Below are 21,375 nucleotides of genomic sequence, written 5' to 3' on the forward strand. Positions count from 1 at the left end.
GAATTACAAAGCTACTTTTAATACTTTGGGGTGAGCCCCACAGGAATAAAAAACACTGGGAAAGGGTAACCCCCTCACCCCCAGGAGTGGCCCAGGGGGAGAGAGGCTACCTGAGGGGAAGGAAGCACAAAAGGGACCCGCTGCAGACTCAGGGCAAAGGGAATGCCATCGGTGCTGGGACCTGTGAGCACTACAGGAGAAAACGCGAGCGTGGTGGGACTGGCTCCAGGCACACAGGCGAAGGGCAAGAGGGTTGGACACGAAGCCACAAAGCTACTTGGGTTCCTCCTTCTTCTCGTTTGCCTTTTTCTGCTTCTGCTGCATGATCTCCGAGTCCCTGGGGGTAGAGATGATGGGGCACTGGGAGGTACCAGAGGGCAAAAAGGACAAGATGCAGGGGGATGAAGGGCACAAGGATAAGATGGAAGTGGATGGGACAAAATTCAGCGTGTGGCTGCTGTATTCCCACCCTAGGAGAACAAGAAGAAGAGAGCTGAGGCTCAAAAGGCAATCAGTCTCTATCTGGCTGTCGCCCAACGGGTCAGAAGTCTGGCCACAGAGGCCCAAGTCTATTCTGTGCTGGGTACCACACCCAGCAACACCAGTGAGAAGGCTGGGAGATGGGAGGAGAAACAAACAGCAAGGAGGGCCAAAAGTACCAGGCTGTCATAACCACTACTGCATTTGAAATGTGAAGCTCCCTGCCCTTGCCCTTAAGGTCAGACCCAGGGGCACTCAGAAATCAGACCGAGGGCAGGCACCCGCCCCAGACCCTTCCTGTAAGGCTGTGAGCTAACAATTTGGAGGGTGGGGAGGAAATAAAACCCTAGAGGAAGCAATGTACTCTGCCCCTCACGACTAGTCCACATGTAAGCCCTGAGGTAGCTCTTTCCTGGTACAACCCTCGGTCTAACCCAGGTCGCACCCCTCCCCAGCCCTCCCCTCCCTGGGGCTACCTCTGCTTGCGGGCGGCAGCAGAAAGCCCGTCATCTCGGCGCTTTCCCTTAACCGAGTCGCTCTGCTTTTTCATATTCTTCTGGCGGGCGAGCTCGCGCTGGTTACCGCCTAAAGAAAGAAGGTAAAAGGTGAGTCCGGAGGCCTTTCCGGCCACACACTGGCGACCCTGCTCCCTCACCCGGACACTGGTAGGGTCCAACACTTCATTGCCCGGGCCCCGACTCCGGCCCATTTCGGGTCCTAGGCTGCTGACCGGGGGGGAGGGGGCCGGCGAGCTGCCACGGGGCAGGTCACACTGCGGGGTGGAGGGCGGACAGTCCCGAGGAGCCTGCTACAGGCGTGTTCCGAGTTTCGGGGCGGCCCGGGAGCCTAGACAGGTGGAGGTGGTGTGTGTGGACGGTTTAGGGTCTGTGTGGGGGATGGGCTGGGACGCGGGGCAGGGGCTCTGCGCCTATCACAGCGCACAGGGCTTCTCACCACACCGCAGAAGGTCGGGGAGGGCCTCTGCCTGACTTGAGGGGGGGTTCTCAAGAAGTGGCGGTGGGCAGAGGGCCGATTTCCGGGCGCCGAGTGTGAAAGGTGCTAAAGAGCGCTCCCTGAGAAAGGCCTCGCTGGGGAGGCCAAGAGGAGGTCAATGGCAGGACTCGGCAGTGGTGTTCGGGGCGGACGGGGAGAAAAGGGCAAGGGGAGGGGGTCTCGGTGCTCACGGGTCATGGCGACGGCAGCGGCTCCGGCCTGCCTCCGTTGCGTCCCCTCGTTCAGTCCGACGTTGCAGGCCCCGCCCCTTTCTCGCAGCGTAACGAAGTCGTCCTTTTCTCCCCGCCCCTTCGCGCCCGGGCGCCGGCTCCCATTGGACACGAAGAAACACGTGGGGCCGTGGGCCACGCTCGAACCCAGGAGGATGCGGGGGGGTAGGTTCGCAGGCCGAGCGCGCTGCGTGGGGCGGGGCTTCCCGGGCGAGGCGTTGGGTCGGGCGGGGAGAAAGTAGGCCGGGTCACGTGGGCAGGGTGGGGGTGGAGGGGCGCGGCTGGCGATGTGGCGCTACCGCGGGCTCGAGCACGTGACCTGGGAGAGTGACCTCATACGTGGACGGTTTGAGACGCTGACAAACGCCCAGAAGGAACGTTGTGGAAAGGAGGGGTGCTTCGCGGGGGCCGAAACTGTTAGCAGGTTTCTGGGACTAAGCTTGGCCATGATACTTAGGATACCCCGACCACCACCTATTTGGACCCTTGAGTTGTTCCCGTAATCATGTAAAATCATGTACAAAACGCAACTTTAGAAACCCCCTTCCAGCCACATTGTCCCGCTACCCCAAACCCCTCCAATATAGAAAATCGGAACCACAGCCCTTATGTCCTAAAACTTTGGTCCTGCTCGTTTCCCACAGAAACTTTGTGAAGATGCAGTAGCATGGAAGTATTGGAGGACCCCAAAACAATTGGATCACGGACCTAAGAGATTGGGAATCGCATATACTATGTCCCTTTCTGCCTCTGGACGTTCCCCCACTGTATTGTCTCCACCAGACACACCTGACTTGCAAGAGGCGGGTGAATAGGGCAAAACGTTTAGGTTTCACACCAAACTCCTCATTCTCAGCTCCGTTAATCTTCCGTCTATAAGACTGCCCACCCGTCCTGAGTAATTCATTGGATAAAAGAGAAATGCTTAGGAAACATCACAGGAAAGGATTGGTTGTCAATTTTAACTTGTGATTCTATCCAGCTAGCGCCCGTAGCTAATCTGGCTGAGGCTGGAACTTCAAACGGGCTTCCCCCTCAATCTAGAACTAATGGGACGGCAGTAAACCTCAGTCAGTACTCTCCTTACAATTTTTGTCACGCCCAAGTATCACTTGAACTATTGTCTATTACTTAAAATTTTTGTATTTATTTTGAATTTAACTTTATATTCCTTTAGTAAATTTAAAATCAGTATTACCAGCCCAGAAACACAAAGTAACTATAAAAAATAAATACAATTAAAATGAAATATATTAAATTCTACCAAAATAATATCATTGTCAAAAGTGCTGAGCCTGTGGCCTGCCCTCTCTTTCTTAAAAAGAGAAATTAACAAGTGTTAGGTAATAAGGCATGTCTTCCAAATCGAAGCTTTCTCTTGATATAATCAGAAGATTGAAAAACGTTTAATTTTTGTACTTTCAATATTATTTAATGCTATGTCTCTATACTAACTACAATTACTTTTCATACCACCAGTAGCACATACCCCACCCTTTGGTACATACAAAATGTAATAGACCCATGTGTGGTGTACAAGTCCTGACTCTTACTGGATTTGATTTTGGACACTTAATTTTCTCTGTGCTTCAATTCCTTTATATGAAAAATGGGAATAATATCTACCCCTTAGTGTTGTGGAAAAGATTCATATAGATTACTTGATATAAAGGGCTTGGCCCATAGCAGGCATTCAGCTAATGTCTCCTGCATCTCCCTTCTTCAAGTCCTAAAGCTTCTTCTTCCTTCCCCAAATTCCTCTAACCCTTCTCTGGTACCCAGTCTCTGAAATGATTCCTCCTAATGATTCCTCCCTCCTGGTGTTCACATCCTGTGTAGTCCTCTCTCACACTGAATCAGGGTTGGTCTGTGTGACCAATCGAATGTGGCAGAAGTGGTGCCTGCCAGGTGGCACAGCGGTTAAGTGCACACGTTCTGCTTCAGTGGCCCTGGGTTCGCCGGTTCGGATCCTGGTTGCAGACATGGTGCCACATGGCAAGCCATGCTGTGGCAGGCATCCCACATATAAAGTACAGGAAGATGGGCACAGATGTTAACTCAGGGCCAATCTTCCTCAGCAAAAAGAGGAGAATTGGCAGCAGTTAGCTCAGGGCTAATCCTCCTCCCCCCCAAAAAAAAAAGAATATGGCAGAAGTGATGGTATGTCACTTCTGATGCTAAATCATAAAAGACATTGTGGCTTCTGCTTTCCTCTCTCTCTTGGATCACTGACTCTGGGAGGAGCCAGCTGCCATGTCGGGAGGAGCCAGCTGCCATGTCATGAGGAGAGGCCTACATGGTGAAGAACTGAAGCTGCTGGCCAAAAGCCAGGGGGGAAAGAAAATACTTCCATTTAAACACAGCACAGAGTTGAGAGTTAGGGAACAAATTAGAGAGAATGAGAACCCAGGGATCTGAAACAGAGAAGGCCATGAGGCAGGGTTTAGGGACCCTAGATATAAAGTGAGAAAGATGAGGAAACTGGACTTGAAGGATGGGGACATCACCTGCAGACCGACAGCAACAGTCTGACCACAATTCGTGAGAAGAATTTGGGCTATTTGGCTTCCCAGCCCTGGGTTCCCAGTGGAGCCAAGCCACGTGGGTCCCCTTGCATGTAGAGAGACCACAGAACTGATCCCATAGGGAAAGCCAAACCAGCCAGAGATGAGTGAAATAGTGTAGGATGAGGAAGCAAGTTTTCTTTGGCACCTGCTACCTCCTTATCAACTCAAGCAGCTCAGGTGGGTGAGAGATTGGAACAACCCTGTAACCAGTCTTTTCTTAGCAACTTACCTAGCCTACCCCCATGCCCAAGAGTCTGTTTCCAGTTCTATCAGGACCTAGACTAGTTGCCACATCCCCAGTTTAATTTTTCCAGGAGTTGCCAAAAAAATTCATTCTTTCAACAAATATTCATTACATTGTACACCAATTATGTGCCAACTGTTTTATTAGGCATTAGATATACAGGATGAACAAAACATATATATCTCTACATGCATGGAGCATAGTGTAGAGAAGAAACAGCTCTCTCTAATATATATATAGTACATATATATGTATTTCTGTGTATATACTATATATAGTATATGCAAATTGATTGTGATAATTGCTTTGAAGGAAATAACAGATTCTACACAAGGATGATATTCAAAATATTTAACAGGGTGCACAGCATAAGCGCCTACCCATCAAAACAGATGTCAGTGTAATCTGCGTGAAGACTATCTGTGAACGATTCTTCTACCCATCTTGGTACGAAATCATAGTACTGCTGGTTCTATGAAGGGAGTATACCTGTGGATCTCATAGATCCTAACTGATTAGTGAAGTGAAGCAAGTGACATTTGAGCTGAAGCAAAAGGATGAAGAGTTAGCAAGGCCAAGTAAGGAGGGTCAGGGAGAACATTTCAAGAGAGGGAATTGCCTGTATGAAGGCCCTAAGGCCCTCCTCCCTCAGGCCATCCCATCAGGAGCCACAAAGTTAGTGGATAGGTAATAGGCAAGTCACTAATGCCTAGTGAGCAGGGTGGTGTGAAACTAGGTCAGTGAGGTAGGTAGGGCAGTGACATGATCTGAGTTACCACTGCTGATACCACTACTAGCTAACATCAAATGAGTGCTTATTAAGTACACTAAGTGTACTTTTCTTCTTCGAGTCTCACAATGACCTTTTGAGATGTCATCATCGTCTTTCTACCGATTTAGAAACCTTGGTGCAGGCAGGTTAAGTAACTTTCTCAAGGAAACTCAGATAATAAAGGGTGGAGCTGAGAGTCTAACCCGGCCTGTGCTCTTCATCGGCAGGATATAAATTTTGAAGAGATCGCTCTGTGGGAGGAAAATAGATTAGAGCAGATAAATGGAAATGAAGAGACCAGTCAAAAGGCTATCACAGACATGTGGGATGCTGGGCCTCATTTGGTAACAGATAACTGAAATGCAGTTCAGACCTATTTGGGCAAAAAAGGGAATTTTTTGGTTTACATAACCAAACTGGGGGATGGGCTGGGATGTGGCTGGCTGTAGGGAAAACTAAAACCAGTGCCAGGGGGATTCCTCCAAGTCTGTTTTCTTTACTCTATTTTCTCAGACCCAGATCCCTTGACATGATAGGAAATGGCCACCAATGGTACCTTCCCTCAAATGTCACAGCTTGTCCAAGAGAGACCATCTGAGTCTCTTCCTTTAGTTTCAGTGTTTAAAATCCCAGGACAGGACTCTGATGGGTCAGGTGCCTACCCTTGTGGTGGGAAGGTGAATATCAGGCAGGATATAATGAGAGCAGCCCCCACCAGAATCACATGATTAGTAGGGGGAAGGAACAGGTTTATCGAGGAAAGAGAGTTTGTTCACAAAAGAAGGAGAATGCTAGACAAATAAAACAAAAGATGTCCATTACATGAAGGAAGAGAATATAGCCACTTGGACTGAGATGGCCATGGCAGCAGAAATGGCAAAAGTGTTCAGCTTCAGTATATCTTTTGGAGACTCAGTGAGAGAGGAAGATACTCTTGATTCCTGGGTTCATTCATTTCTTCACCAACTATTAAGTAAACACCTATTATATGTCAGATACTTCTAGGCATTGGTTATATAGTGGTGAATAAAGCAGACATGGTCTCTGACCTCATGAAATTAACACTTTAGCAGAGGAGATCAACAATTTACAGGTAAACAAACCAAATAATATAAAATTACAACTTGTGTTAAGTCTTAAAAGAGAAACAAAGATGTGAGGGTGAAAAATAATGGGAGAGACCCACTTCTGAGGTAACATTTAAACTGAGACCTGAAGCCACTTGTAGGAGAAGTAGATGAGCATTTCAGCAGTTCAGTTGAATCCCTAACATTCCTTACATCCCTCCTTTATGAAGGAAGAGCAAAGCAGTTTTAGGATATTCTCCCCCTCCTCACTATGTTCCAAGAATGGTCCTGAATGGCTAAGTCAATCAAAGTAAACTCAACCCTCTTAGTACTGATTGTCTCAGGAACCTAGACCTAAGCTAATTATTGTGTGGTATTCACCTGGTGAAAGTTGTTGGTTCAGGAGTTAGCATTGTGACCTAAATTAGCCTGATTAGACCAAAGGGAAGGACTTCTCTTCCATTGTGAGGGGAGGGACAGTGCTCTCTCCCACTGACTTGAACAAGGAAACTCATAGCTCTGACTTCTCCTGGCTCCTATGAACTTGAAGGGCCAGCCTTAGGTTGAAGCAAAGTGGGTGGCAGAAGGCATCTTGGTCCTTGATGATGCTCTTGGGCCACTGGATACATCAACTGTAACATTTGTTCTACCTCTGAGCTTCCCGCTATGGGAACTACCATATTTCTTTTTTGTTTAAGGTACCTTGAGTCATATTTCAGTTACTTCAGCAAAATACATTTTAATCAATACACAGACAATAGAAACAGCATATGCTAAGGCCCTGAGGTGGGAAAAAGCTTGGATAATTAGATGAATTGTAGGAGTCACATAATGAAAACATCTAGTCATATTATCTTTTGGGGGGGGGGGGGCGAAGATTAGCCCTGAGCTAATCTGCTGCCAATCTTCCTCTTTTTGCTGAGGAAGACTGGCCCTGAGCTAACATTCGTGCCCATCTTCCTCTACTTTGTATGTGGGACACCTGCCACAGCATGGCTTGCCAAGTGGAAGCATGTCCGCACCCTGGATCTGAACCAGTGAACCCTGGACCGCTGAAGCGGAACATGCGAACTTAGCCACTGCACCACTGGGCCAGACACATATTATCTTAAAGTGCAACCAGCTCTGTCCGTGTATACCAAGCTTCCAGTCAGCTTTCTAGCACCTTGCTTGAAGAGATGAGTGGACAGCCAAGGATCACTGAGCATTGGAGAAAACACTGTTAACATATAAATAGACCAAACAAAACAGAAACAGAAAATAAGCTCTCAGAGGATACAGAAACAATTCCAGGAACAAAAGAAAATGAGAGGGGCAATATAATTAGTAGCCTTAGAGATGAAGAGGATTTTGAACAAAAATAGGGAAACTATAAAAAACATTCAGGGGCCAGCCTGGTGGCACAGTGGTTAAGTTCGTGTGCTGCACTTTGGCAGCCCAGGGTTTGCAGATTCAGATCCCAGGCATGGACCTACACGCCGCTCGTCAAGCCATGGTGTGACAGTGTCCCACATACAAAATAGAGGAAGATTGGCAACAGATGTTAGCTCAAGGCCAATCTTCCTCGCTCAAAAAAAAAAAATAAAGTTCAGTAGAAGGGTTGGAAGATAAAAGCTGAAGAAATATTCCAGAAAATTGAACAAAAGATAATGTTAGATAATAGGAGAGGACAAAATAAAAAGGTTAGAGAATCAGTTCAGGAGGTGCAATATCTGAATTATATGAGTTTTGAATGAGAGGAAAGTAAATAAAAATAGAGGGGGCCCGTGGAGTGCTCAGCACAAGGAATGAGCAAAGATCTACGCCACCACATATCAGAACACTAGAGTCCAAGAGAAGATCTTAAAGGCTTACGAGACACAAAATAGGTCACATACAAAGGATGAAGAATCAGAGTGACTTCAGCAGCAACACTGGAAGCCAGAAGACAATGGAACAATGTCATCAAATACAGATCTGGAGATCTAAATTAATTAACAACCTAGACTTTTTCACCCAGCCACATGATCAATTAAGAATGAAAATAGAATAAAGACATACAAAGTCTCAAAGGACTTATCTACCATGCATCCCTTTCAGGAAGCTATTGGAGATGTACCTCACCAAAATGAGAGAGTAAACCAAGAAAAAAAGTCATAGGATCCAGGAAAAAGTGTGCCCGACATAGAAGATAAGTGAAGGAAATACCCAGGCTGCTAGTGAAGGGCAATCCCAGGGAGTCAGCTTTGCAGCAGGCTTAGAGAGCAACCATTTCAGACTGGAGCAGGAGGATGAAAGGCTCTGGAGGCATATATCTAAGAAAAAATGGAAACATAAAACTGATAAGTTAGCTGATTGCATTTGAATATATTAAGATGGAGAGTTCCACTTCTAGATGAGAGTATAAGACTTAATTGATAATAAACACATAAATAATTAAGTAAACAAACTAAAAAAGAGATAATTATTAATTTCAGGGGGAAAACATAAAAGAAAGGAAATGTAAACAGTAAACTAAGCGTCACAACTTGCAAATAACATTTACACACTCATAAAATGTAAACATTCAATGCTGATCTGACAAAAATAACATTACTACATTAGGAAAATAGAAAGTACATGCATATTTATGGGGAGGATGAGAGAGTTAAGTCCTTATTTTTAAAATAGAAATCAGTGGCTAATATCTGAAACTGAAAAATCCAGAAGTGGGGGCCAGCCCAGTGGCATATCGATCAAGTTCACACTCCGCTTAAGTGGCCTAGCGTTCTTGGGTTCAGATCCTGAGCACAGACCTACACACTGTGCCTCAAGCCATGCTGTGGTGGCATCCCACATACAAAATAGAGAAAGACTGGCGCAGATGTTAGCTCAGGGACAATCTTCCTCAAGCAATAAGAGGAAGATTGGCAGCAGATGTTAGCTCAGGGCCAATTTTCCTCACCAAAAAGAAGAAGAAGAAGAAGAAGAGTCCAGCCTGATGGCACAGTGAGTAAGTTCCCATGTTGAGCTTTGGCGGCCTGGGGTTCACCGGTTCAGATCCCAGGTGTGGACCTAAGCACTGCTTGTCAAGCCATGCTATGGCAGGCGTCCCATGTATAAAGAAGAGGAAGATGGGCACGGATGTTAGCTCAGGGCCAGTCTTACTCAGCAAAAAAGAGGAGGATTGGCGGCAGATGTTAGCTAAGGGCTAATCTTCCTCAGAAAAGGAGAAAAGAAATCCAGAAATGGCATGATATTTAGAAAAAGCAATAAGTGCCAGAAGAAACAGTAAAAGAGTTGTAATGTCCTTTAAGCAGTGGGAAGCAGAGATAAGGGGTAAGGATTACTGTTTTTCATTATGTTTTGTATAGAACTTGTATGAACATGTATAACTTCCATAAAAACAAATAAATAGTAAGTTAAAAACCCAACCATGGTAATGAATGAAATAGCCTAGGAGAGAGTGGAATGAGAAGGAGTCTAGGTACTGATCTCTTAAGAACTGTTCGTTACGTGTCACTAGCTGTCCTGGTGTAGAAGAGTATGGGCTGCTAACGTGGCATGACCTCACGAGTGTGGAAAGAACACGGGCTCTAGAGCCAGGTGGCCTGAGTTCAAATCCTGGCCAGACCACTCGCTGGGATTCTTATGTGCCATGGACCCCTTTGGAAGTCTAATAAGGCCTATGGACCCCTTCTCAGAATAATGTTTTTAAATATATTTTTAAAGATTGGCACCTGAGCTAACAACTGCTGTCAATCTTTTTTTTCTTTCTGCTTTTTCTCCCCAAGTCCTCCCAGTACATAGTTGTATATTTTAGTTGTGGGTCCTTCTAGTTGTGGCATGTGGGACGCCGCCTCAGTGTGGCCTGATGAGCAGTGCCATGTCTGCACCCAGGATCCGAACCAGCGAAACCCTCAGCTGCCAAAGCAGAGTGTGCGAACTTAACCACTCAGCTATGGGGCCAGCTCCTAAATATATTTTCAAAAATACACCCATGGTATTTGTACACTCATGTTTGTAGCAGCATTATTCAAAATAGCCAATAGGTGGAAGCAACACAAATGTCCATTGACAGGTGAATGGACAAGGAAAATGTGATATATATATACAATGGAATTTTATTCAGTTTTAAAAATGTAGGGTAGTACCATGTCTGATACTACCAGGCAAGGGAAACAATAGAAAAAATAAACAAATGGGACTACATCAAACTAAAAAGCTTCTGCACAGCAAAGGAAACCATCAACAATATAAAAAGGCAATCTAACAATTGGGAGATCTTTGCAAACCATATATCTGATAAGGAGTTAATATCCAAAATATATAAAGAACTCATACATCTCAACAACAAAAAACTAACCCAATTAAAAAATGGACAAAAGATCTGAACAGACATTTCTCCAAAGAACATACACAGATAGCCAACAGGCACATGAAAAGATGTTCAACCTCACTCCCATCAAAATGGCTATAATAACAAGACAGGAAACAAGTATTGGAGAGGATATGGAGAGAAGGGAACTCTCATACACTGCTGGTGGGAGTGTAAACTGGTGCAGCCACTATGGAAAACGGTATGGAGATTCCCAAAAAAGTTACAAATAGGGGGCCAGCCCCGTGGCATAGTGGTTAAGTTCACACACTCCACTTCGGCAGCCCAGGGTTCACTGGGTTGGATCCTGGGCACAGACCTGTGCACCACTTATGAAGCCATGCTGTGGCAGGCGTCTCACATGTAAAATGGAGGGAGATGGTCACAGATGTTAGCTCAGGGCCAATCTTCCTCAGCAAAAAGAGGAGGATTGGCAGTGGATGTTAGCTCAGGGCTAATCTTCCTCAAAAAAAAAAAAAATTAAGAACAGAACCATCATATGATCCAGCTATTCCACTGCTGGGTATTTATCCAAAGAACATGAAAACACGAATGCATAAAATTACATGCACCCCTATGTTCATCACAGCATTATTCACAATAGCCAAGACTTGGAAGCAACGTAGGTACCCATCAAGGGACAAAAGGATAAATAAGATTTGGTATATATGCACAATGGAATACTACTCAGCCATAAGAAATGATGAAATCCGGCCATTTGTGACAACATGGATGGACCTTGAGGCTATTATGCTAAGTGAAATAAACCAGAGGGAGAAAGTCAGACACTGATGATCTCACTTATAAGTAAAAGGTAAAAATGATGACAAACCATAGAAACGTGGATTGTATTGGTGTTTACCAGAGGAGAAGGGGGAGGGAGGTAGGTGAATGGGGTAATTAGGCACATGTGTGTGGTGATGGATTGTAATTAGTCTTTGGGTGGTGAACATGATGTAATCTACACAGGAATCGAAATGTAATGAAGTACACCTGAAATTTATATAATGTTATAAACCAATGTTACCACAATAAAAAGAATTAAAAGAAAAAAATGAAGTTATAAGAGAAAATTTTTTTAAACATTAAAAAAATAAAAAGGAAGGAAATCTTGACACGTGCTACAACACGGATGGACCTTGAGGACATTATGCTACGTGAAATAAGCCAGTCACAAAAAGACAAATACTGTATGATTCCACTTATGACGTATCTAGAGTAGTCAAATTCTTAGAAACAGAAAGCAGAAGGATGGTTGCCAGGGGCTGGGAGGAGGGAGAAATGGGGAATTATTGCTTAATGGGTATAGAGTTTCAGTTTTGCAAGATGAAAAGAGTTCTGGAAATTGGTTGCACAACAATGTGAATGTACTTACTACTGAATTGTACACTTAAAAATGATGAAGATAGTAAATATGTATTTTACCACAATTAAAAACTGAAACAAAAATTTTTAAAAATATATGGGATAGGGGACAGCTCTGTGGCATAGTGGTTAAATTCGGTGCACTCTGGTTTGGTGGCCCAGGTTCATGAGTTCTGATCCCAGGCATGGAACTACACCACTTGTCAGCCATGCTGTGGTGGCAACCCACATACGAAATAGGGGAAGATTGGCACAGATGTTATCTCAGGGCTAATGTTCCTCAAGCCAAAAAAGAGGAAAACTGACAACAGATGTTAGCTCAGGGCTAATATTCCTCAGCAAAAAAAGAATAATAAATAAATAAATAAGATAAAGGAAAACAATTATATTCAAATACAGTTATAAAAATATTAAAATGTTTGTCATATAGTAATAGGGTGTTTTTATCAATGCATTAAATAAAAAGATCTAGAGGAAAGTCTAATAACGATTATAATTATAAAGTGGTGATGAATGCAAATCATATTTGGATATCTCTCCAACAATTGTAATGTGAAATGAAAATATCCATTGTTTCTGTTGGTGGGAACATCACAGGTATTGCCAGTACCAGTGGTTTGTTGCCTACATTCATAATCAAAGGATATGTTAAATTTCGGTTAGAGGTTGGTGAAAATAAAGGTGTAATCTTTTCCCTCCCAAGTTCACAGAATCTCTGAATTCTATGATCTTCAGAGCCAGGTTCAGAACCTCTGCCTGTGACCTTGGATAACCACTTCGCTTCTCCAAGTCTCAGTTTTCTCATCAGGCCATAGTGTTGGACACGTGCCTAACTCATTCACTCTCGCACTTCTAGGCAATTATGTCACACCATTTTCATACCTCAACCCCCATCGCTCCTCCCTTATCCTCTCTCTCAGTTGCTCCCTACTTCACTGAGAAAATTGAAGCAATCAGAAGAGAACTTCCACAGATTCCCACCACATCTACACCTTCGCTGCCTGTGTAGCCTGTTCCCATGGATGAACTGCCCACACTCCTATGGAAAGCAAATCTTGAATAGACCCCACCCTCTCTAACCTACACCACTCCAGCAATCCTCTCCTCTCTCCTACATCATCAAAGTTTTAGGAATATTTCGCAAATAATTCCCAGCAGCATATAAACATGCTATTTCTCCCACAGTAAAAACCTTCTCTTGATCCTGTTTCCCCCAACAATTAACTCACTATTTCTTTGCCCCCATATTTGGCAAAACTCAAGTTTCTTATATTCTCTGTATATTCCTTTTCTACCATTTTCTTTACACCTAATCCCATCAGGCTTTCATCTCATATCACCAGAACTGCTCTTGGTAAGTTTACCAATGAACCCACATTGTTAAATCCAGTGGTCAATTCTTTTTTTTTTTAATAGCAATTTTATTGAGCTATAATTCATATACCATACAATTCACCCATTTGAAGTGTAGTGTCCAATTTAATGGGTTTTAGTATATGCACAGAAATGTGCAACCATCACCACTGTCAATTTTAGAACATTTTCATCACAATGTCAATTCTTAATCTTCCTTTTACTCGGCCTATCAACAGCATTTGACAGTCGATCGATCCCTTCTCCTTGAAACATTTTCTTCACTTAGCTTTCAGGATATCACACTCTTTTGGTGCTCTTCCTTCCTCACTAGCCAGCCCATTTCAATTGGCTTTGCTTTCTTTCTCCCTGACCTCTTTATAGAGATTGGAGGGCCTTGGGGTGTAATCTTTCAGGCTCTTCTCTATCTTCTGGGTGATCTCATCCAGTTTTGTGGCTTTAAGTACCATCTATGTTAGTACCACCAAGTTTACATCTCCAGCCCAGACATCTTTCACCATTTCCAAACTCGTGCATACAACTGCCTGCTCCACATCCCCATGTGGAGTCTACTAGACAACTCAACGTGTTCAGAACTAACCCTGTTCCACCTGCAGTCTTCCCTACCTCCGTTGATGACAATTTCATCATTCTAGGTGTTCTGGTCAAAAATCCTAGAGTCATCCTTGATGCTATTTCTCTCTCACATACCACATTCAGTCCATCAGGAAATCTTGTCCTCAATAGATCCAGAACTCTGTCTTTCTGTCACCTCTGCTACCCCGTGGTACAAGCCGCCACCACCATCTCCAGCTTGGATTACTGCAATGGCCTCCTAACAGGTCATGCTGCTTTTATCCTTGTTCCCCTACAGTCTATTCTTAACACAGCAACCAGAGTGATCCTTTTAAAATAGAAGTGACTTCATGTTACTTCTCTGCTCAAAACCCTGCAGTGACTCCCCATTTCATTCAAAGTAAAAGCCAAAGTCCTTACAATGGCCCAGAAGGCTCTTCATGACTTGATCTGCTCCTGCTCCCTAACCTTCTGGACTTCATTTCTTACTACTCTCCCCTTCACTCACTTTGTTCCAGTTGCACTGGCCTCAACTTTTCCTCAAAAACTCCAGGCACACTTCTGACTTATAGAGTTTGTGCTGGCTAGTCCCTCTGTCTGGAAAGCATTTTCTCCAACTGTATAGCTTGGCCTCACCTCCTTTAGGCATTGCTTAAATTTAATCTCCTCCAGAAGGCCTTCTCTGGCGTCTTACTTAATGTACAGTCAACCCTCTCTAGCTCCACCCTCCTCTACTTCCTCCTCTGCTATTTCCAAAGTCTGTTACCTTGCTCTATTTTTTCCTATAGCACTTGTCACCTTTAAACATACACTATATTTCTTTTTTTTTTTTTAAAGATTGGCACCTGAGCTAACAACTGTTGCCAATCTTTTTTTTTTCCTTCCCAAATCCCCCCAGTACATAGTTGTATATTCTTCGTTGTGGGTCCCTCTAGTTGTGGCATGTGGGACGCCACCTCAACGTGGCCTGACAAGCAGTGCCATGTCCAGGCCCAGGATCCCAACCAGGGAAACCCTGGGCCGCCGAAGCCGAGCACGTGAACTTATCCACTTGGCCATGGGCCGGCCCACACTATATTTCTTACAGTTATTTCTTGGGTGTGTTTATAATGTCTCCTTCCTCTCTAGAATGTAAGTTCTCCCAAGGCAAGAATCTGCTCATTGACGTATCCCAAGGATCTAGTAAAATGTCCGGTACAGAGTGAGTGCTCAATAAATATTTGTTGAATGAATGAATGAAAAATGTGGATAATAATACCTACTCTAAAAAAGGGTATTGTAGGGATTAAATAACATGCAAAGATCCTGACACGTAATGGACACCTAACAAAAGTTAGATTCCTACCTCCCTCCTCCCTTCCCCAAGTATCTTCCTCAGTTGCCTCCCCTTATGGCACTGCTCCTTCCCTCCTCTCCAGAAATTTTCACCATTCTAGTCTCTCCTTTGAATTTAAATCCAGGAAAATCCAACAAAAGGCCACAGATGTCATCTGAGAAGAAAAGGAACCCTGGGAGACCAGCTTTACCAATTACCATAACTGTTTATCAAATTAGCAAATTGTCACCCAGAGAAGCAGAGAGCCCTGAGGAGATGGACAGGTAAATGTTTTTGTTGTTGGAGTTGGAGGTTTATTGCAGTGATTTTTTTTTTTAAGATTTTGTTTTTCCTTTTTCTCCCCAAAGCCCCGCGGTACATAGTTGCATATTTTTAGTTGTGGGTCCTCCTAGTTGTGGCATGTGGGATGCTGCCTCAACATGCCATGATGAGCGAGCAGTGCTATGTCCGCGCCCAGGATCCGAACCGGGGAAACCCTGGGCCGCCCAAGCAGAGCCCGCAAACTGAACCACTCGGCCACTGGGCCAGCCCCTGCAGTGAGTTTTAAAGTCAACTTTATTGAGGTAAAATTTACATACAGTAAAATGTACACATTTTGATTGTACAATGTGATGAGTTGTGACAAATGTATAGGTGACTTGATTTCGGGTGGAGGGCATTAAGGTCACCTGGGATTATATAGGTCCAGGGATTTAGCAGAGGGATTCTGGCTAGGAAAGAGAACATCACCAGGGCTCTTGGGAAACAAACCCAAATAGGGACAAGTGGAGACACCAAAGGTCAACTGAGATTGGTCCTGTGGTCTCACTGCACCAGGATCTGGACCTCTGGAATGTCTGGCAACTTTGTGGCACCTCTTGGCCCTCCACAGGGAGTGAGCCAGCTCCGTTTCACAACAATCTCACGTGTTTAGGCTAGGAAGGGACACCTGGGACTGAGTCCTCCCTTTACTCTGCCCTGCAATTCTCCTGCCATCACCCATGCCCCCCATCCACGCCCACCGGTGGGGGGCGCTCCAGCCAAACGTCACCGCTGCCACGACGTCCACGGGGCCCGATTTTCTCTCCAGCTTTCGTTAGAAACCAGCTTCGGGTCCGCAGCAGTGCCGTGGGCGGGAAAAAGCAAAAGCGCTGCGCCAGGTGTAGGCGTTAGGAATCCCCATTCGGGTGTGCCATCCTCCGGTCCCTGGGGCCTCTTGCCCTCCGAGGCGAGACCGGCTGAGCCCGCCCAGCAACCAGGCCCTCTCTCCCGCCCCTCTGCGTCTAAAACCCTCTAAGGTTGCAGGTTCAGCTACGCTTAGAAACGGCAACTCTGAGTTAAGGTTGGCTGGAGAAACTGAGGCAGGACTGGAGATTCTGGGTGAGGGTTCTGAAGCTGGCCGCAGACTTTCGCCCCGGAACTAGGATAGCCCCTTCCAAAAGCCCAAGCGGTGCATGCCACGCCAAGAAGAAACCGCTGGGGTCCGCACGGACGTCTGGGGGAGAGCGAAGCGCCTCCTAGGCGGCTGGGAAACCTCAGGGGTGGCTGGCTGTGGGTGGGGCTGTGGGTGGGGTCCTGGCGGAGGGCGGGGCCGACCTGGGCTACAGGGCGTGCCAGCCTAGCCCGGCACAGCGGAGGTAGAGGTGGTGGCCCGCGCCTGTGGCTCCGGTTCTGCTTGCGCTCGACCTCGTGGCCATGGAGGGATCCCAGGAGCTTCTGAGTGGGAAGCTCCGGCTCTGCTTCACCCCCGCTGCCCGGACCAGCCTCCTGCTGCTCAGGCTCAACGACGCGGCGATGCGGGCGCTGCAAGAGTGTCAGCGCCAACAGGTGCGACCGGCCCCGGGCCCCATCTTCCCTAGCCCCCACCCCTTGGGACCTCGGGCCTCAGCCGGCGACCCTGGCTAAGGAACCTGGGGATGGAGAACGGCATCCGTGGGCTCCGGCCTCCCCACCTTTACAAGTGAAGCCCATGAGGCAGGTCCTCCGGGCACCCGACGCTGGATCCTGGGGCCGCCGCTTCACCTGCGCTCAGCTCGCGTCTGTGCTCTCCCCTCAGGTTCGGCCAGTGATCGCTTTTCAAGGCAATCGAGGGGTAAGTGCGGGCCTGCGGTGTGTGAAGGAGGTGGGGTGCCGGGAGGACAGACGTGGGCTCCGGGAAGGTATGGTCAAGGCGGGAGGCTGAGAGCAGTCACGGTGAGAGGAAGTTCTGAGAACTGCACCCCGAGTCGGGTGAAGGTGCTGCTGGGGTTGTGGTCCCACAGGAGGCTGCGGTTGAGGAGACTGTGCCGTCTCAGCCTGCTGGGGAACTCAGGCCCAGCTGCACCTGGTGTGCTAACGAGCCCCATGGGACCCATCTTCGGTCATAGGCTGGCTCAGGAAGGGATGGCATTGGCAGGAGGGGGAGGGGCTGACTTCATGGGCTTATGGTCTCTTTTCACTCCCAGTATTTGAGGCTCCCAGGCCCTGGCTGGTCCTGCCTCTTCTCCTTCATAGTGTCCCAGTGTGGCCAGGAGGGCCCTGGTGGCTTGGACCTTGTGTGCCAACGCCTAGGCAGGTAAGGGGAACCAGGTAGCAGGTAAGAGTTTGTGGAAAGTCCAGGAGGGGGATGTCCAGAGGTGCTTAAAAGTTCTCCACTTTCCTGGGTTTTTTCCACCACCCCTTTCCAGATCTGGGCTTAACCGCCTCCACTGCCTGGGCCCACTCAGGGAGCGCCTCACTATTTGGGCAGCCATGGATTCTATCCCAGCCCCATCTTCAGTTCAGGGACACAACTTGACTGAAGATGCCACAGATCCTGAGAGTTGGCAGAACATGGGAGACTATTCTGAAGGAGACACAGATTCACAGCCAAAAATGGCACTAGACGAGGTGAGGCCAGAAACTGCAGGGAGTTGGGATAAGGTGGGGCAAAGCCTGAAGCCCAGGGAGCCAAGTGCCCCTGCCACTTTCCCCACCAGGTGCCAGATCCACTGGCAAGCAGCCAAGGACAGTCACTCCCAGGATCCTCAAGGGAACACATGGCACAGTGGGAAGTGAGGTACTTGAGGTAGGGTGGGACTAACCTAAGAAGCCCTGGTCTTGTCTTCCTGTCTAATCTCCACCCTAAGTGTTGTAATAAGAGATCTAGCCCATTTCCTACTCCGGTCTTCATCTCTCCCATCCTTTCTTCAAATATCCTAGGAACCAGACCCATCTACCAAACAGAGATCCTCATCAGGCACTGCCTTCCTCTGCTAGCCAAAAACATCTGGGCAAGGTAAGTTGTAATAGCAAGAGTTTTTCAGAGAGAGCTTTGTCCAATCAGGCTAAAATTTAAAAATTGAAAGCCTTCATTTTGAGGCTCCCAAAGCTCATTATATAGGACTTTTCAAGAGAAGGGCCAAATAGGAGGCTCCTGGCTTACTATTTATGTGACAAAGACTTCCCCAACAGAAGCGTCCAGCACCTGCAGGCATTACAGAACTAAAAGAAAAGAGGCTCAGAACTCTGCCTCTAGCTCCAAGTCCCCTACAAGCACTGCCCAGTCAGGACCTACAAGAGGGAGAAGCCTGGGAGCAAGATAAAGATGAAGACATGGGCCCCAGGCTGGAGCACAGTCCCTCAGTTCAAGCAGGTGAGTTAATGAGAGGATAAAACCACCATAGTGGGGAAAAAGGGCCTAAATCACCTTTGTGTCTTCTTGCTTTCTTCCTAGACTCTGAATCCCCAAGCCCTGAAGAGGTACCAGATTACCTCCTGTGAGTCCCCTGCCATTTCATTTTATCAAGCCTTGTCCATATGAGATATTAAGATAAACTTCCTGGGAGCCGGGAGCTTTTGGGGGCAGTGAAACTGAAGGTGACAACTCTCTGCTCCTGGCAGGCAATACAGGGCTATCCACAGTGCAGAGCAGCAACATGCTTATGAGCAAGACTTTGAGACAGATTATGCTGAATATCGCATCCTGCATGCCCGTGTTGGGGCTGCAAGCCAAAGGTTCGTAGAGCTGGGAGCAGAGATCAAGAGAGTTCAGCGAGGAACTCCAGAACACAAGGTAAGCACTGAACCCATGCTGGCTTTCTAACTCTACTAGCCATAAACTCCCTGCTAACTTCCCATAAGCCTGTTTGTTCAGCTACTAAACAAAGTGACAAGCAAGCCTGTTTTGAGAGGAAAATTAGTCTGTATCTTTTGGTAGAATGAGAAGGGAAGTTAGTTCCTTCCCTTAAGAGAACTGGAGCTTTTTTCTCAGTTAAACTTGGTGCTAGCATTTTCTTTATTTCAGGTGCTGGAAGAAAAGATAGTCCAGGAATATAAAAAGTTCAGGAAGGTAAGAAAGATCTGGGAATGGTAGCAAAAAGGTAGAAATGGTGGATTTTTTTTTTTTTTGACACATTTTTTTCTCTGCAGCAGTACCCAGGTTACAGGGAAGAAAAGCGTCGCTGTGAGTACCTGCATCAGAAATTGTCCCACATTAAAGGTCTCATCCTGGAGTTTGAGGAAAAGAACAGGGGCAGCTGAAGCTGTCAGAGGGCTCTTGACCCCTCTGCCCAGTGAGACATGAAGGAACAAAGCAGCTATAAACTAAATAGAGTGCAACTGTCTGCTCTTCTCATTGCTGAGTCCATTGTGGCAAGTAGGAAAGCTGCTCTAGGTTCTTAAGGTTTGATTTTCATTGTTGCTATATTTTTTTAGGGTTTGGGCACAGTGCCAAGACTTCAGAGCTATGCCCAGGAGACTAGGAAAAGTAGCACAGATTTGGCTTCTTCACTTTTAGTTCAGCCATGTCATTTTCAAATCCTGAGAAATTACACCATTTCTAGGACAAGATACCTTGAGGACATTAGAATTTAGCATGGTAGCCTCCCTAAAGAAACAATAATGAAAACTTTTGGTAACATGACTAAAGGAACTTGTAATACACCTGGATATAATGGGAAAGGGCTTGGGTGTTACCCATGTACTGAAAGTTAATCTTTTTATAAACATGGCCAAGAAAATAAAACTGATTGCCTCTGTGTCCTTTGTACAAGTTTATATGCTTTCCTTAAATCCTCCAAGGCAGTAGTTCTTACCCCTGGCTGTATATCTGAACCACTTCTGGGGCTCTCTCAAAAACTAGATCCCCAGCCCCCAGCCGAGGTCTTATGAATTAGAATCTCCAAGATTATAGTTAGGCATCTTTACTTTTTGAAAGCACTATGGATGATTCTGATATATATTTTGCTGTAAGCCTCTACCAAATCCATCTTATAATTGACCACTAGAGATTACAGTAGGAATAAAGTTCTCATTTTCCAAACATACAGGTTGGGAATCACCCACAATTAGGGTTCCTGTCTGCAATTATCCAGTGACTGAAAAATATAACTTTGAACAGTATTTGGATTTACTCCCAAAAAGGAAGAGGGAAGTGGTTTAATTCATTTGAACAAAACATCACACCAGTCCTATCCTTTTCGTTCCTCACTGTTGCAGAACAAAGTAGATACTTCATTCACAACCAGGAATGATCCTGCCTTTCCCAGTTCCACTGGAGAGGGAAGTTAATGGGCCACACCCTGTTCTTTGGGGGAGAGGGCTGCACCCAGCAGTGTGAGCAACTCCTGAAACAACTTGGATGGAACACCAACCTGATGCCACACCCCACACAGGGCATTTCTGGGCAAAGAATAGCCCTTGGGAGGCAAAAATATGCTCAACTGCATGGCAAGGATAAACAGCAACCCATCGTTAGGGCATGGGCAGGGCCAGAAACAGCCCAACAAGAAAGGTCCCTCACCTGTTCTAATCATCAGGCTAGGCACTTAGGCAACAAACATGCAAGGATGGAAAGAGATGAAATTTGGAAAGGATTTACAGGTGATAACTGTGGACCCAGTTAGTTGAAGTCTACAGATGTATTGACCACTATAGTAGCCAGTAGCGCTGTGACTATTTAAATTAATGAAAATTTAAAATGTAGCTCCTAGCCACATTTCAAATGCTCAATAGCTACATGTATCAGACAATGAAGATTACATAACATTTCCTTCATTGCAGAAAGTTCTACTGGTCTAGAGAACCTTTGGTTCTCCATCTCACAGAAAAAAGACAGC

The 21,375-nt window shown here is 46.1% G+C and overlaps 2 protein-coding genes and 1 long non-coding RNA gene across 5 annotated transcripts; 1 reads left to right on the top strand and 2 right to left on the bottom strand.

Moving 5' to 3' along the window:
* On the bottom strand, positions 1-2,011 carry SERF2 (small EDRK-rich factor 2). Of its 2 annotated transcripts, none has more exons than XM_008507332.2 (3): positions 1,665-2,011; positions 957-1,065; positions 1-337 (listed from the first exon to the last, which is right to left on the bottom strand). In XM_008507332.2, exons 1-3 carry the CDS (start codon positions 1,669-1,671, stop codon positions 274-276), a joined length of 180 nt encoding a protein of 59 aa, XP_008505554.1. In that variant the 5' UTR covers positions 1,672-2,011; the 3' UTR covers positions 1-273. The 2 variants fall into 2 exon arrangements, with proteins under 2 accessions (XP_008505554.1, XP_008505555.1); XM_008507333.2 differs by having other exon boundaries at positions 1-360; positions 1,665-1,951.
* On the top strand, positions 953-20,282 carry ELL3 (elongation factor for RNA polymerase II 3). Of its 2 annotated transcripts, XM_008507321.2 has the most exons (13): positions 953-1,085; positions 15,444-15,582; positions 15,667-17,125; positions 17,355-17,390; positions 17,743-17,852; positions 17,965-18,166; positions 18,256-18,335; positions 18,479-18,554; positions 18,731-18,911; positions 18,993-19,035; positions 19,160-19,331; positions 19,563-19,607; positions 19,688-20,282. In XM_008507321.2, the coding sequence occupies exons 3-13, from the start codon at positions 16,994-16,996 to the stop codon at positions 19,796-19,798; spliced, it is 1,188 nt and encodes a 395-aa protein (XP_008505543.1). In that variant the 5' UTR covers positions 953-1,085; positions 15,444-15,582; positions 15,667-16,993; the 3' UTR covers positions 19,799-20,282. The 2 variants fall into 2 exon arrangements, with proteins under 2 accessions (XP_008505543.1, XP_008505542.1); XM_008507320.2 differs by lacking the exons at positions 953-1,085; positions 15,444-15,582 and having other exon boundaries at positions 16,594-17,125; positions 18,256-18,344.
* Positions 4,639-14,275, bottom strand: LOC103540693 (uncharacterized). The gene is made up of 3 exons (XR_542297.2): positions 14,119-14,275; positions 8,541-8,647; positions 4,639-5,537 (listed from the first exon to the last, which is right to left on the bottom strand). It is a non-coding gene; the product is annotated as an uncharacterized lncRNA (long non-coding RNA).
* Positions 20,283-21,375: the final 1,093 nt, after the last annotated feature.

Source organism: Equus przewalskii, chromosome 1, assembly GCF_037783145.1.
Source record: "Equus przewalskii isolate Varuska chromosome 1, EquPr2, whole genome shotgun sequence".
NCBI classification, from domain to species: domain Eukaryota; kingdom Metazoa; phylum Chordata; class Mammalia; order Perissodactyla; family Equidae; genus Equus; species Equus przewalskii.